Here is a 16,013-nt window from a genome sequence, read left to right on the forward strand (position 1 = left end):
TTCACTTGAGTCTGAGTTTATTTCCAGTTGAGAAGATGATTATTTTTGTCTGTGTGTGTGAGTGTGTATGCACTCGGAGGCAGTATGGGTAAACGGTGGTGATTGGCAGCTATTTAAATCCCAGAAACATTTAACTTGATGATTAAACATTCATTGTCTGTAATGATACATCTGTGTATTTGAAGAAAGAATTTTTTTTTTTAAAAGGTTTGTTTTGATTTCAGCTAGCTCACATACGCCAGCGGAACAAAAGTGTGAGCATTCATTTACATATCACGTTTAACAACTGTACCGAATGCAGAAAATACAAAAGAAAAGGTGCGAAATAACAATAAACCAGCATCAATTTTCTTGAAGAATTGTTTTTAAATGTGGGAACCATGGTCTTAGTATATACTGTGTTAAGTGCATGATGTTGGTTTTGGCAAGACATTTACAAAATGATTTCCAATCGACTATGGACCGTGTAGCAAGGAATACGAGAAAATGAATAGAGCTACTTCATCAACGTTTTATGATAGAACCAACCGAACGCTAGCATCGCTCGTAATCTCCCGGACGTTTCTTTTGTTCTGACGACACTTAAAAGCGTAATGTAAAGCTGCCCGAGACTGTTTATGTCGCTAAATAAAATGGATGAAAGATAAAACAAATAAAGTACTTACATTCATTTTTGACTTTTTTTTTTTTACTTGACTCTCCCCTCCCCTCAAACACTAACTACAGGGGGAAAAACTCTTTAAAGTAGAACAAAAAACATAATTTGAACATATAAAACTTTAAAGAGTTTTTGTTGTGTTTTGTTTTTGTTCCCAAGCATCACCGTGTTCACTAAAAGGTCCCCAGAAGTGTGAAAAAATGTAAAACGACTAACGATAAACGTAAAAAAAAAAAAAAAAAAATGTAGGACTTTCAACTTTAAAAAGTTTACAGAAAAGTGTTCAGCAGAAAATCTAAAAGATGTTAACCATCATTTGTTAAAAAAGGTTCAAGTCTTCTAGTCCTGTCAGAAAAGAGCAGCAGAAACTTTGATACATCGGCACAGTTTTGTTTCAAACTTGCGATCATATCGCAAAAATTTCTGTTTTGCGAGTCGGAAAAGATTTGCAAAGCACAAAACAAAAGCCCTACACTTCTGCACAAATATAAAATCATAGACAACTGCTACATAAACGCCAATCAACGTGGCAAATAAAAAAAAGACATCATTGATGTCTAAGAAAAAAAAAGAACTACACCATCACTAAAATATAATAGCTTATAACTGTAAAAATATAACAGTAACAGTAGAGATACAAATCATGATGGTCAGTAAACATCCAGCTGTGTCTTTGGCCATGAGACCTGGTCACTTTTTTTTATCTCCTGGGTGTTTACATGTTGCGTTTGGGCGTTGCCGTGGAGAACCCTGCCACCTCCAGCTCCGTTCTCCTACTCTTGGTCGTAATCTCTCTTGAAGCCTCAGATTGGTCAGATCGGTGATGAGGTATACCCTGGGTGATACCAACTGGTCGGCTTTTCCACTGTCCACCAGGGTCACCACCATTCCCTCCCGAAACGTCCCTGTCAGCAGCGATTTTCAGGATTCGTGCTGTGCTGCTATTCGGGTAAGCAGCCTTTAGGGGGAGATGGGAAGGCCTGACCGTTGGCTGACAGCTTAAACTAGAACTTTCCATCCAAGGGGTACGATGCGAGGATCTCTGTTGCTGCTGAGACACTGAGGTGTTCTTCTGAGAAGAGTCAAAGTCGCAGCCATGTCCCTGCCTCCAGCTCCGTCCTTGTTGAACCACGTCACAAAGGTCTCCTCCGTCTGCGCTGTTTTTCCTACGGTGAAAGGAAGCAGCCGTCTTGTGGCCGTGGGAAACAAGAGACGCGTAAAGCTCGCTGGTCTGGAGCTCGAGACTGTCCGTATCCAGAGAGCGACTACGTCGGTTCAGAGCGAGTGGTGCCGGAATCGGAGGACACGGCCGTCCGAGGCTGAGGTGACGAGGAAGGCTCGCGATACCCCAAGCGCTGCCAAGTAACAAACTTTGCTCGTAGGCATCAAAGGTTCTCTGATCGCACTCGGCGAAGGCGTCCTGCTGCAAGTAGCAGCCATCGTCTTCGAATGCCTCGAACGGGGATTCCAATTCCTCCTCTTCCTCTACAAGCTCTGGCTGTTCACACTCACCCTCGTTCTCCATGTCGACCACGTCAAAAGTAACAATAGCAGGAAGAGCACTTAGGCTTGGTCCGAATGGGGAGCTGGATTCCGAGCCATCCAAGCTCTCTGTGGAGTTGCGATAGAGTCTGGTGTTTTTGTTAAAATCTACTAACGCTTGTGAAAAACAGACCATTAGCTCCTCCTGTGATTGGCTGCAGCCTCTAGTGGGTGGTAAAGAGCCGTCATTGCACCTTTCTTGCTTGGAATACAGTACTGCATCTTTTACAAGGCTTGCTGCCTTCGAGGCTTGCGCGCTTAACCTTGAGTCGGCAGTTGTACCGTACAAGGTTCTGTGCTGCGCCTGCACCTGACCCCCCTGCACCTGAGACAAAACTTCTTTTAAGGCTTGGGAGCCTTCCTGCAGTTGTCTCTGTCCAGACTGGTGGTATCCTTCCTCTTCAGACCCTTCCAGAGGGGTTGAATCACTGTATATCCGCTCGCTACAATACAGAAGCTGATCTTTAGACGGGTTTCTCAGATTCTGCAACTCGCAACACAGCAGGGCATGCTGGATCTTACTCAATCGCTCCTCTTCTGTCTCCATGGCATCAGACGTCAATGGATAAAGAAGATCTCCTTTACCTTTGTTTCCACCCATTAACCCTCCACTGTCTTTAGAAGGTAAAGGCGGACTCAGCAATCTGTCGTCCGGCTCAAAAAGTTCGTAAAGGGCGTCGCCGCTATAGCTGTCCCGGGGAAGTCTTTCCTGCTGTGGACGTTCACGGGTATCCTCATCAGCTCCAGGTGTTGTGGAATCATAGTAACCCTCGTCGCTGTTTGGGACCGAGCCCTGGCGGTCACTCTGGGGAGTCAGAAGATCGTTAGGTGTAAGGACCGTGTCCGTTATTCCCAAAGGACTAGTGCTGGTGTTGCCGCTGATGCTGGTGGTGACGTGAAAGGAGCTGGTTGGCTGATCGGGGGTGGACGATGGGCTGACAGTCTGTTCTGATGGAAGGTAGCACACCTCGCTGCCCTCCGACTCCCACAGGCTGTGCAGGTAGTCATTGTCCACTTCGTCCGGTGTTGCCATCTCCTCTCCACCGCCCTGATATGTAACCAGACAGGAGCTGCGCTTGCCAGCATTACGACTTCCTCTCTCGCCGGATACTGAACTCTCCGCGACACTAACGTCGTCCTGATCGGCAATAATGTCACCACAACCAGTCAACGAGTCAAAACTCTTCAGAGAGGACACGTCTCCGAACATCAAGTTGTCAGCCGAGGTGGACATTGTGGCCGGGTCAGCCTCAGGTATGTCTGTGTGTTCTTCAGTGAGGCGCACCATCTCGGAGTCTGCACACAGCGGCTGCCGATACGTCACCAGACCACGCTGTTTCTTTTGCTCTGTTTCTTCCTCTTCCACATCTTGTCCTTCACCACTTTTTTCTTTTTCTTCTTCTTCTTCTTCCCCCATAGCCTTTCCCTTCGCCTTTAATTTCTGAGGCATTAGCATTTCCTCGATTTTACATGTGTGAACATTAACGGCGGGCGATTCAGCGAACACTCCGCTGTTGAATTCCGTAGGCACATCCGGCTCTAGCAAATCAATGTGACTCTTGTTGTCGTTGTTGTCAACATGACAACCGAGGTTTGTCATCTTACCAAGCACTATTTCACCCGAGGACATTTCGAGCATCTCGTTTTTATCTGCTTCGGCGTGATGTTTGTTTTTCCGGTGCTTCCTGATACTGCTGAAGAGACCTCGGAGGCCTCTCTTTTGTCGCGGGAGAGACTGAGACTTCGCGAAACTTTCCTGCGTTTTCTGCAGGTCACTCGAGCTGTTTGGGTTGTGGAACTCAAACTCTGCTGACGTCACATCGCCGCCACTTCTCATGCCGTCTTCCCAGCATGCCCTGCTTACACCATCGTACGTCTGGCTCTTGGTCACGCCCATTTTAGATGACCACCGTCCTTGACCCTTGCCTCTTCCCACAAAAAAGCTGGGCAGCATACAGATGCTCTTTCGACCTCCGAAAAACTTGAAAGCCGTCTTTCGTAGCTTCCCTGCCGGGGGCGTCTGGGGTGTCTGAGGATCGGGGGAGATTGGGTCTGAGGGAGGACCACCACCCGCTGCACCAGGCAGCTCACTTTCAACGGGAGTCTCCATGGCGACTCAGAAACTCGATGCTACAGTCGTATAATCATGACACGGACGCCACTCCCACGTGCATGTGAAGGGATGCGAAGGAAATGTCCATCAAACACATCTTCTGCCATGTCGCACCTAAAACACAAACAAACGGAAAAAAAACAATCAGACCTCAAGAACCATGACTTAAAACAAACAATGGCCAAGGAATGACACAGAACTGATGAGCTACCCATCATTAAAACATGAAATCGAAATTTTAGTGTAAATTTTTTTTTTCTTATTTACAGGTTGTAATCATTTGCAGGTCCACACCTTTTTTTGCTGCACAAGCTGATTACAGTGTTCTTTTCATCGCAACTTTTGATGCAGCATTTACATGGCTACACTGATCAGAGGGAACACAGCAATGGCACCAAGACCATAAATAAAGGCGAAGAAAGTGAGTTTTATCATGAGAGCTAGGCTAAAGATAAGTTCACACGGATCATCTCTCTCAAGCGACGTCCTTGCAAATGTAATTCTCTGGTGAACCAAACGGGGCTTTAAAGAACATCGCATCAACAAATTATGGAATACAGCATCATTACTTTCAGGAAACATTCCAACGTTTCTTTTCCTACACACACACACACACACGCAGTAGGGAATCATCAGACACCTCCTGGTACAACATTATCACAATACATATATTTATACACATTTTTCAAATTTGGCAAATAATTCACTCCTACCACACTGGTACCAAACATACACTGATCTGTCCATACATCTTTAAAGGTTCAGTTTTCATAGTTTAATTATCTTCTTTTGAAGTAACCTATGCTCTGTCACGCTTTAGTTTCTGTTTTTTACGCACGCTCTGTCTATACACAGTAAAATTCTTGCACTGTTTGACATATATAGCATTATATATAGCTGTTTGACATTTATAGGGGAAAAGGGCTAGATTACTGGTATATTAATTATTCTCGATTATCAGAAAAGCATCAGAAAAGCACCATTTTGTGATACCCTGGTCAAACCAAAGAATGAAGTGATACATGTGGAAGTGTAATTATTCTTCAATTCTGGGGCATCTTAGTTATGTGTATTATTAAAGCCTGAAATCAAGATCTATTCCTATTTATTCTAAGCAGGAATAGATCTTGATTTCAGGCTTTAATAATAATAATGTTGGTTTTTACAAACTCTTAAGAGAACATTGGGATAATTAGTGTGATTATGAGGTACAAATACTGCTGGTTAAACAGAAGCTCACTGTGTAAACAAAGCCGATAACACTTTATAGCGTGGCGCACTGCGGGCCGGCGCCTCTCGGTGTTGCATTTCCATGCTAAATGAATTTCTGAGAACTGAAATGGACTTCAACTGAGATAAACAGAGGAGCAGACGGGCGGGGAAGTGAGATTTAGAAGCTGACAGCTTGCAGATGGAGAAGTTGAAAAGATAAAAGCAATAATCTCACAGAACTTTAGTACTTTTACTCCAATTTCGCACCACTATAAACCATTTTTAACCCTTCTCTGTACCCTTTAGCCCGTCAACGCTTCCCTGGGGTTCCTCAGGGAGCGGTATCAGGACCGATTGCTAAAATTATTCCATCTTCCTGAAATGACGTTTTGACTTGCAACATCCGTTATAAGGACATAAGATTACAAATATAGGTTTTCCAAAATCACCTCAGAAACTTCCTTATGGAATGACAGGGGAAAAAATTTCTTTGGAATAAAACACAAACACAGTGACGCAACTAAACAACGTAGTTTGCATGTGATATCTATAACTGTAACATTTAAAGTGATTTATTCTTCACAAGAAATGAAAAAAAACAGCTCTTATTGCAAACTGCTTTTAGCTTAGCCAATTCTACAACAGGTCCATGACAGTACACACACTTACAGCATAAGCGAGTTTAAAATAAAATAAAGTTTTTTTTAATGACGGGTTAAACAAATACACGTTTAAATAATTATTATTTCTTTCTACATTACACCGAGCCTTATTTTGCCTTAGCTGAAATCCCACTCGTATTCCGACACATTCCAGCCTCCGGTCCATTCTCATTGGTTACGGCGAACCCGCCCCCTGTGCTGTGATTGGCTAACTTCACTCTCCAGCGAGCGAGAAGAGGTGAGCGGGTCCAATCGCAGAGTGCGGGGGCGGGACTTGTCGGAATGCGCGTGAGGAAACAACAAAGCCTTCGCTAACGGTTTGACTCGGTTAGCCTTCGGGCTAACGCTGCGTTCCCAGAGCTCATAACTCAGACTTTTCGTAATGCCTAATCGTTCTTTGTTTCGTTTCGTTCTGCGCCCGGATATCTAACTCGTAAAAACAGCATTTACACTAAAAGAACAAGAACAAATAAAACTGACTCACCATTTTATTCTTATTCCCGGTTTAGCAGCGGCACTTAGCAACAGTCTGTGCAGGAGGAAAATCACTCGAGCGTCTGAGCCTAGTCGTGGCGCGTCACTTCCGGGAAAAACCGCGTTGCCCGTCGGGAAATGTATTCCTAGAAAACGCATACAGAAATCAAAATACCATATAATAATAAATATATCATTGATATACATAATGGATTCTTATTTTAAATATTAAACTGTTCGATTGTAATACTACATTATCATCATTAATAGAATTTTATTGTTACTGGATGATTCGATATTGTTTTTTAAATTTTACAATTCCATTTAGAAAATTACTTAACTACATACTCGGAGAAAAATACAAATATTATGAAAATTGTAAATGTTTCCGAATTCCAAACCAGACACTAAGTGCAGCACAAAGCAATTCTAAGCCAAACGGAGTCTTGAGAGACCTATTTTCCCCCAAAAAAGATTAAAATAAAAAGAGTTTAACAAATTCCAATGTTTCAAAATAACAATTTATTCAAAGCTACTATTAATATTAATATACACATAACATAAAAAAACAAGTCATCTGATTTCACAGAAAATTTGCTGTAAAGTAATGTTAGGTCAAGTCAAATCTTATAAAAATAAATGCAAAAAGAATTTGAATTAAAAAAAAAAAAGCTTAGTGCAAAAAAGAAATAAAACAATGTGAAAATCAACAAAGTACAAAAAATATTTAAATTTGTATCAGTGTGCTGCAACAACACCAAAAAATAAAAATTGTACATTTTTGGCTTTTTTTTTTTTTACATGAATTTATTCATATTGTAACTGTTCAATTAATGTAACTTTGTTAGTTGTTTGTTTTTAGTTTTGTGCTGGAGCTTCACAATTAGTTAGCTATGCTAGCCTTGGACTCTTATGACTTTAGCACCGTGGCAAGCTAATTGAGTTAATGAGTGAGTTTTATTCCTCAGGATGAAAGGCTTACATACTTGCAACATAAATATACACAACTTTTTATTAACTGTAAATTAAAAAAAAGTAAAATGTAACAAAAAAGTGCAGTAACGGAGTGCAACGCTTCTTCTTCTCTTGTCTTTGATCATCGTATTTTTGTTATGTAGATCCATTAGGTTTGCGTTTGTGTAGCATTTATTACTAATTATTTAGTTTACCATCTCGCGATCACATTTTGCAACAACCTCGTGCCTACATTTTATACGCCACAATTTATTTTAACGCTAAACACACACAAAAAATGTACAAACTGTAAACGCCAAATAAACATCTTGTTTTATCAGCATAGTAGAAAAAAACAAAAGTTATCGTTTTTGATCTTTTTGATTTTTTAGTTTTTTTTTAAATGTTTTGAAAAATACCAACATAGCAAAAATGTCTAAAAGTTCAGTGTTCCTCCAAAACTATTAGTAATTTTGTTTACAATCAGAAATTTTGATAAAGGAAGAAGTGCCTTTGGGCGTGTTTTAAAAAAATGCCATGCCGTGATCACTTTGGCATTTTGAGGGCGTGGCTTAAACCATGTTTTTATTTATGAAATATACAAAGGGTTGTCAGGGGCGTGGCTAAAATACCATCCATTATTAGTGCTGTAATGCATAAAATAACTGAAATTTGTATAAAAGGGCATGGCCGGAATGTTTTATGCGAGATTGTCAGGGGCATGGCTAAGAAATGCAACTGTCTTACAACAATTTGTGTACTCATGTTCAGAAAAAACATCTTCATTGAGTGTTTTACTATGAAAAAAATTAATTCTTTGAGATGTTAAAAATGTGTGGATGTTTGGGGGTGTGGCTAAATGAGCATTTATTACAAATATCCATGTTTAATATATACTGTTTATATATATTTTTTTAAACAATTTTTTTGTACTTTATGTACAATGACTTCTTATTTATTTTACATTCAATATATTGTTAAAATACCATTTAAGGGGAGTGGCTTCAACTAAAGTGTTAATCTGTCACTGTAATAATGTTGTTCACAGTGTGTGTGTGTGTCCTGAGTTTGTTCTTTCCCTTTGGATTACAGCTCCAACCCAAATGTCAGTTTTGTTACTATGGCGATTGAAGGGGATCTGTTTTCTCTGCCTCCTATTCAGAGATCTGCGTTGCCATAGAAACAGGTTTGTCCTTTTCCGTCACCTTCGTCTCGCTCCCGGCTTTTCCCTGATCCGACTCCGCCTCTCCTCCAGTGCTTTCACTCGAACACGTAGAGTCTCCGTTCATCTGGTCAAAGGAGGATGTGGGCGTGGCCTCGGCGTGGCCGTTCCGATCAGGAAGCGTGCTGATTGGTCCATCAGGGGCCGAGAGGACTCCGTCAGCAATAGCTAGCTGCTGATTGGTGGAGAATGATCAACGTTACCCAAATGGATTCATACAATTGAAAATTGACGGAAATATCGGAACGGCGCTTACTCTCTGCAGGTCCGTCATGGTCCTCTCCTCGAAGGTTTGTCTCTCCGTCAGGGACAGCAGTGTGTCCAGGATGGACTGTCTCGGGTGTATCCCTTTATCGTAATGGTTATACATTCCGCACCAAAACCTGACACACAAACACACACAAACCAAATATCAAATAACAAAGAGTTTTTGATGTAGAACTGTTTTAAGTTTGTGTTGACGATTGTGTGTGTGTATGTGTGCGTGTGTGTGTGTGCGTGCATACTTGAAATGCAGTGGCAGTGTGTTGGGTCTCAGTAAGCCGTTGTGTGTAGTGCGTTTGTACAGCGGGTTCCTGAACTCATCCTGATGCTCCAGGAGATATGGCCACACAGAGAACGTCCTCTCTCTGAGCCTGAACACACACACACACACACACTTTTTAAAATACCCAGAAAAATTAAATCTCAGAAAACACTACAGACAAAAAAAAAAAAAACACTGCTTTTATTTTTACTTTTTAATTTTGTTTTCTAATTATTGTTTTATTTATTATTATTTTTTATTTATTGTTTTGTTGTGTATCCTGCTGTAAATGCTAGCGGTGACTAGCAGTTTGGTCGATCAACACTTTATTAGTAAAGTGGTCATGTTCCGTGTTCCGTAGCCAAGTCTGCTGCTTGGCTAGCTACTTACATTTGTCAGGTACATAACTTTTATATAAACTCTTTGTGAGGACCGGATGTCCCCATAGTGACATTACATGACGCGTGTGTGAATATAATTTGTACCTTAGCTGCTCTCTCTCTCGCTGGTTGTTGCCGATGAAGTTGCCGTAGTGACAGGAGTAAACATGTTCGTGGATGGACAGCAGGAAGCGCTCAGTAAACTGAAACGCGCAGGGGAACTGCTCCATCAGCTGCCACACACACTCCACAAACTGTGTAAACACGGGGGACACCTCCTTAGGGTCGCCTTCCAGGTGTCCACACCTAAACACACACACGTTATGGGGACATTCGATCCTCACAAAGCTTTTTTATACATGAACACTGTTGCTAAGCAACTGCAAAGCAGTAACAATGCGCGAGTAGGGCTAATGATTTAGCACGGTACCCACGTCACAGCTAGCTAGCTTATCGTTCAGTTAGCTAGATACTGGATGTTTATCAGGGAGATCACTAGATTTGTCAACAGGCTGCTAAAACGTGCCGTACTGATACTGGATCATCAAGTCCACACTTTAGATAAAACTAGTAAGTTAAGTTATTCAGCTGCTGTTTACATTTTTTTTTAATTGCTTCAAACACATGAGACTACTTGGGATTCTTGCTAACTGTTTCAAACTGATTTTTTACTTTTATAAATTCGCTGTGTGAACCTGCGTGATTGGACCATAATGGCTTCAGATTATACCTAAAACATGTGGCTTAAAATGTTTAGTGTTAAACTTTCATGTTACGCTTTTATCACCTGTGGTTGAATTTGTGTCCAAAAGCAATCCACTCCTTCTCAATCAGAACCTGAAACATCAGGAACATGTTAGAATTAGCATAATAAGTCAATAATTCCTGCTGTGTGTGTGTGTAAGTGTGTGTGTGCGCGCACTCACCATAAGTCCTTTGATGGTTCTGTAATAGGGGTCGAGCAGCAGGCAGGCGAGAGAACACACCTGAGCCGTGCGATCCCATCCATCAGAACAGTGCACTAACACACTCGCTCCCTCATCCCCTACTGCCTACACACACACACACACACACGTCATGTGTAGTATTTACGGGGACACCCAGTCCTCAGAAAGCAGTATACCCTGGACATCTACACTCGTAACTGTTAGATGATGTAGAACAACGTTTGATAAAGTGAAGTACGTACTTTAGAGAGGAAGACTCCGGCGTCCATGACGGCTTTGATGTGTTTCAGCCAGCCAGAGTTTTCCAGTCCGGTCAGATAGTCGCTCATAGACGTGTTATTCTGAGCACACACTGATGGGATAAAAATAAATAAATAAATGTTATCATTGTTTTTATAATTAAATAATAAAAAATTTTTTTAGATCAGCTCACACTCAAAACAGGTTAAGTTCTGAGTTAAGTCATAATCTGTGTGTGTGTGTGTGTGTGTGTGTGTGTGCTTACACTCCAGTAGTTTCTGTAAACTGCTTCTCATGACATGGATGTTCTCAATGCCCTGAAAGTGAAACCTGATATTGGGATAGTTGTCCTCATTTTCGTATCCCTTTCCCGCCGCTCGGTTAGCCATAGCGTTCAGCTAAACACACACACACACACGCACGCACAGTTAGATAACTAATCGAAATATTTTGCTAGCTTAACAGTTACCTGATAAAGACAGATAACTCTAAAGCCAGCTTTAAACTCTAAGGTTGAGGGTCATAGGTTGTGTCCAAAATGTATACATGGGGGAGGGGGACATTAGACTAACAGCCAACCGACTGGGGTTGAAGGTTGACGGTGGTACCTTGGGCCGTGTGTCCACCACGTAAATAAAGGGACAGTTGGGATTGGCTTCACTGATGGCCTGCAGCATCTGTTCATCCTCGATACAGCGGGAACTTAAACCAGAGAGAGGCTGACTACACCGACAGATCGCTGCCTAGCAACACAACAAACAAACAAACAAATATGTAAACAATAGCGAATGTCTGCCGCTGATGGATTTTATGGCAGTTCAATTGGGATTTTGTGACAATTACATAACTGTATAAACATCTGTGTCACGTACACGCCCACCAGTCCTCCGTACACGCCCACCGCCCCCCCGTACACGCCCACCAGTCCTCCGTACACGCCCACCAGTCCTCCGTACACGCCCACCAGTCCTCCGTACACGCCCACCGGCCCCTCTATATCTTTCTATACGCCTGTATGTTCCTTTATACACCCCTCTGCTTTTATGCCAACATGTCCCTTAATAAACACAAGTATGTCCCTCTTTTGCCTGTATTTTTATTTTTTTTATACACCCCTCTTTACACCCATCTGTCCCTTTATGCACTCAGACATGTCTCTATACGACCCTTTGTTTCTCCACACATTAATCTCGTCTAAAGTCCTCCACACACCCATCTGTACACGTCCATCCTTCCCTCTACGTGCCGTCCGTCCCTTCACACGACCCCACCACCCCTCTGTCCATCTGCACGGCTGTTGGTCATTCTGTGTCTACACAGAGTACACACCTGTCCATCCCACTATACATCTGTCTGTCTATACCACTCTGTGTCTCTTAGTCTGCGTGTCTCTCCATCTTTTCAGTAGAGGGCACATGCTGATATGACTAAACCTAAATCATTGGTGTGTGTGTGCGTGTGTGTGTGAGAGAGAGTGTTTACCTTGGTGTCTTTGTGATAATACGACAGAGCGGGCAGGCGGCCCCGACTCCTAAACTTGGCGCTGCCTGTTACCGTAGCAACACTGGCACATTTAGGAACGCCGAGCACAGGCGGGTAGGTGGAGCAGAGCTGAGAGAAAGACAGCAGAGTCAGTGTTTACAGGAAGTGCAGGACTGCTGACTCAGACAGGAAGCGCGCTCGTACCTCGTAGTTACTGTTGAGGTCGCTGATTTCCCACAATTCATTGGGCAGGCCCATCCTGCTGAAGTCGGCGGTCACGCTGATGAGGTCCCAGCCCCGCCGCCGCTCGTCTTCACCCTGCTGGGGGTTGAAGAGGAAGGCGTAGAGCTCCTCCTCCTTCACTGCAGCATCACAGGAACGTTATCGTCATGCTGAGCGTGTCCGAGTGAGTGTGCGCTTGTGTACACCAGTGTGTGTGTGTGTGTACCTGGTTGAGACAGACGCAGGAGGGACTGATGGACATCCTGGGCTTCCTTCTCTCGGGGCAGCACCAGGTGGAGACGCTGAAAGGTTTTACAGTGGATGAGTAGCGGACTTCCAGACCCCGTGGTCGGAAGTTTTTCTACGGACGAGATGTGATGATGCAGAACCTACACACACGCGCACACATTTTACAATGACCGTGTCTCCACCCACAGTGTTCACTACAAATGGACTAAGGAACTTTTCACACACGACATCATCGCTAAATTTATGACTTGCTGGAAAACTTCCATACCTAACGTTACCTAGTTTGACATTTTAACCAAATGCTAGTTTTGCTAAATGCTAACTAGTTCGCTAGAAATTTTTACTTGATATGCAATTGTGTAAGCCATATCTAGGCCGCTATCAAATGAACTAATGTTTATTCTAATTATGTAATAAATTACTGTATAAATATTAGGTTCTAGCTTAGCTGACCTAGATAAACTATTAAACATACTAAAAAGTATCCTAGACACTACTATTTTTTTCTATTATAGGTTATAACACAATGCTAATTGTGCAATTATTAATGCAATTTTTAGCAGCTAAATTTACACTTTTGCCATTTTATTACACCTGTCTTAACATTACGTTCATAAACCATGCTAACGTTTGCGAGGCAGAAAAATTTGCTTTAAAACACGTCTTACGTACATCCTTTGGCAAATCTGTAAGAATAATAATTATCTGTAAAACTTTGTCCGATTCCAAGTATAAAATCGTTACCCATAATTCCTTGCGCGTGGTGTTCGATTGCTCGACGTAAATGAGGTGCGTCGCTGTGAGGTACAGCGTGCCGACCGCCGGCTTTTTGGCAGCGTATCTGTCCAACAGCTTCACGTGTTCGACCTGCAAACAAACAACACAAAAAAAACACCAGCTGGTAAATAAATCAAATAAATTAGTTTTGTTTATATATATATATATATATATATATAATTTACTAACACATCTGAGAAAAACGTTGACGTCTTAGACGTTTCCGTGCCATTTTTATTACAACAGCCGCGTAGCTAGCTAATGACCATCCCGGTTGCCTAGCAACACTAACAAAAAAACAAAAAAAATAACTGATTCCTCACACTCTCGGTGTGTGTCTTTTTAAAAATGGCTGTTGGTCATAAGTATTGGCACCCACTGAGCACACAACTCCACAAAAACACAATTTTAAAACAATCTGACATGCAAAAGGTTTTTTTGGTTTGGTTGTCTTTTTACGGCTTTGTGGAACATTCTGCTATTCTTTTCAAAAGGCCACGATTTCTAAACTATTGGCACCCACCCATAACAGCAATAAAGTCTCAATGTTAATCCAGGTCTTTAAAAAAAAAAAAACAGCAAGTCACTTCCTATGAACTTTAAGTCGATCGGCTTTCTCACACCGAGGGCTGTCAGTCAAATGTGCTTAGTAGAATATTTAGCCACGCCCATTTCTGATTATTAAATCCCATTCAAACCATTTTTCTTCTTTTTTGATGAATGTTATTTATAGGCACACTGTTTTTTTTATTTACTTTTTTGTTCTTATCCTCTGTGTGTGTGTGTGTGTGTGTGTGTGTGTGTGTGTGTGTGAGTGAGTGAGTGAGTGAGTGAGTGAGTGAGTGAAAGTTAGAGAAAGACAGAGCACAGTGAGCAGGAAATCCTGAGTCTTCTTTTAGCAGCTCATACAAGCTCAGACCTGACACACACACACACACACACACACACACACACACACACACACACACACACACATTCTGCTTTAGACTTTGAGACTGACTGGTTTAACACACATGGGCAGTTTTTGGAGTCTCGTGATGATCATGCATTAAAGCATGAAAATGTTTTACAGCACAACATAAAAACAGTGTGTACACACACACACACACACACACACACATAAATATTTATGCATAAATATAAAACCTGCACATCATTATCATCTGCAGCTTCCTGTTGGACATAGGGTGCGCTATAAATCATCATGTTATACATTACTAAATGTGTGCAGAGTTTCACTTCTTCAAAAGTAATCACACCATGCAGAAATACCTTTATAAGGCGCGCGAGCGCACACACACGCGCACACACACACTTTCAGTCAAGTTCATCATCAGTGACAGTTATTTTAATTGCTTTATTCCTTCTTAAATCTTACCTTCGGGGTCAGAATGTGCTCCATGATGAGAGCCGCTGTCAGATCCGACACTTTATTCTGTAGTTTTGTGATTAAACTCGCTGTTTGTCTCCCTGCATTGTTTTCAGGAAATCACACTGCGACTTGCAGGCGCGCGCTGACAGGCACGAGCGCGACACCGCTGGTCAGCTGACCTCCCCAGAATCTCGCGAGAGTAGATCTCGTTGTCAAAACGGCTTCCGGTTTGGACACTCATCTTATTTTTCAGAAAGAAATGCACAAATAAATAATTATATACAAGTTATCGAGTTGTATTTTTCTTGTACAATTACAGAAAAGGATAGATAAGGCTATATAGTAATAATTATAATAAGATGGTCTTGATATGTAGTAATTAGCGCGTATGAGCCGGACGCTAAAGCTAGCTAGATAAACGAACGGCTGTTATGGGATTTGTAGTTTGTTTGTTTTTGTAGCCTCGTGCACGGCCTACAAATTGTAACCCTGAAGTCACTGTGTGAAATACGTAAAATTGTTAAGATTTACAGTTTAAAAAAACTTTGTATGTTCTAAACAATACTGTTCTGTGAGCTCATCACACTCATAAAGTGCTGAAGATATCACAGCCGTGCTGATATTTACTACAACGGCACGACCTTAAGTGTAATATTGCTTAATTAACAAAGCTTGTTTTTGTTAAATTTTTATTTCTAATGTAAACAATAAATGAGGCGGCACGGTGGTGTAGTGGTTAGCACTCGTCTCGTCCCGGCTAGTCTCGATTCCCATGTCTGTGTGCATGGAGTTTGCATGTTCTCCCCATGCTTGGTGGGTTTTCTCCGGGTACTCTGGTAGGTTAGGTTAATTGACGTTCCCAAAATTGCCCATAGTGTGTGAATGGGTGTTTGTGTGTGCTCCGCTGTTGCCGGTTCCCAGGTCCTAGATGAGAAAGGAGAAGGGTTGGGCGTAGGGCTAGCAACCCGCCCCTAAAAAATC

General features: G+C 42.1%; 2 protein-coding genes across 3 annotated transcripts; both read right to left on the reverse strand.

Moving 5' to 3' along the window:
* Positions 1–6,774, reverse strand: amer1 (APC membrane recruitment protein 1). The gene is made up of 2 exons (XM_053485021.1): positions 6,672–6,774; positions 1–4,427 (listed from the first exon to the last, which is right to left on the reverse strand). Exon 2 carries the CDS (start codon positions 4,308–4,310, stop codon positions 1,374–1,376), a length of 2,937 nt encoding a protein of 978 aa, XP_053340996.1. The 5' UTR covers positions 4,311–4,427; positions 6,672–6,774; the 3' UTR covers positions 1–1,373.
* A 674-nt stretch (positions 6,775–7,448) lies between these two features.
* Positions 7,449–15,186, reverse strand: mtmr8 (myotubularin related protein 8). 2 transcript variants are annotated; one of them, XM_053485891.1, is made up of 14 exons: positions 15,039–15,186; positions 13,628–13,750; positions 12,861–13,023; positions 12,617–12,774; positions 12,413–12,541; positions 11,539–11,673; positions 11,196–11,328; positions 10,933–11,042; positions 10,670–10,795; positions 10,531–10,580; positions 9,849–10,049; positions 9,344–9,472; positions 9,094–9,220; positions 7,449–9,009 (listed from the first exon to the last, which is right to left on the reverse strand). In XM_053485891.1, the coding sequence occupies exons 1-14, from the start codon at positions 15,060–15,062 to the stop codon at positions 8,770–8,772; spliced, it is 1,848 nt and encodes a 615-aa protein (XP_053341866.1). In that variant the 5' UTR covers positions 15,063–15,186; the 3' UTR covers positions 7,449–8,769. The 2 variants fall into 2 exon arrangements, with proteins under 2 accessions (XP_053341866.1, XP_053341865.1); XM_053485890.1 differs by having other exon boundaries at positions 7,449–9,012.
* Positions 15,187–16,013: the final 827 nt, after the last annotated feature.

The sequence above is a fragment of the Clarias gariepinus genome, chromosome 24 (genome assembly GCF_024256425.1).
Source record: "Clarias gariepinus isolate MV-2021 ecotype Netherlands chromosome 24, CGAR_prim_01v2, whole genome shotgun sequence".
Lineage (NCBI taxonomy): Eukaryota > Metazoa > Chordata > Actinopteri > Siluriformes > Clariidae > Clarias > Clarias gariepinus.

Coding starts and splice junctions, on each gene's coding strand:
- mtmr8 (XM_053485890.1), bottom strand. CDS start 15,062: ATGGAGCACATTCTGACCCCGAAG. Junction 12,775..12,860: donor CCTGCGTCTGTCTCAACCAG/GTACACACACAC, acceptor GTGATGCTGCAG/TGAAGGAGGAGGAGCTCTAC. Junction 9,221..9,343: donor ACACTGCCACTGCATTTCAA/GTATGCACGCAC, acceptor TTTGTGTGTCAG/GTTTTGGTGCGGAATGTATA.
- amer1 (XM_053485021.1), bottom strand. CDS start 4,310: ATGGAGACTCCCGTTGAAAGTGAGCTGCCTGGTGCAGCGGGTGGTGGT.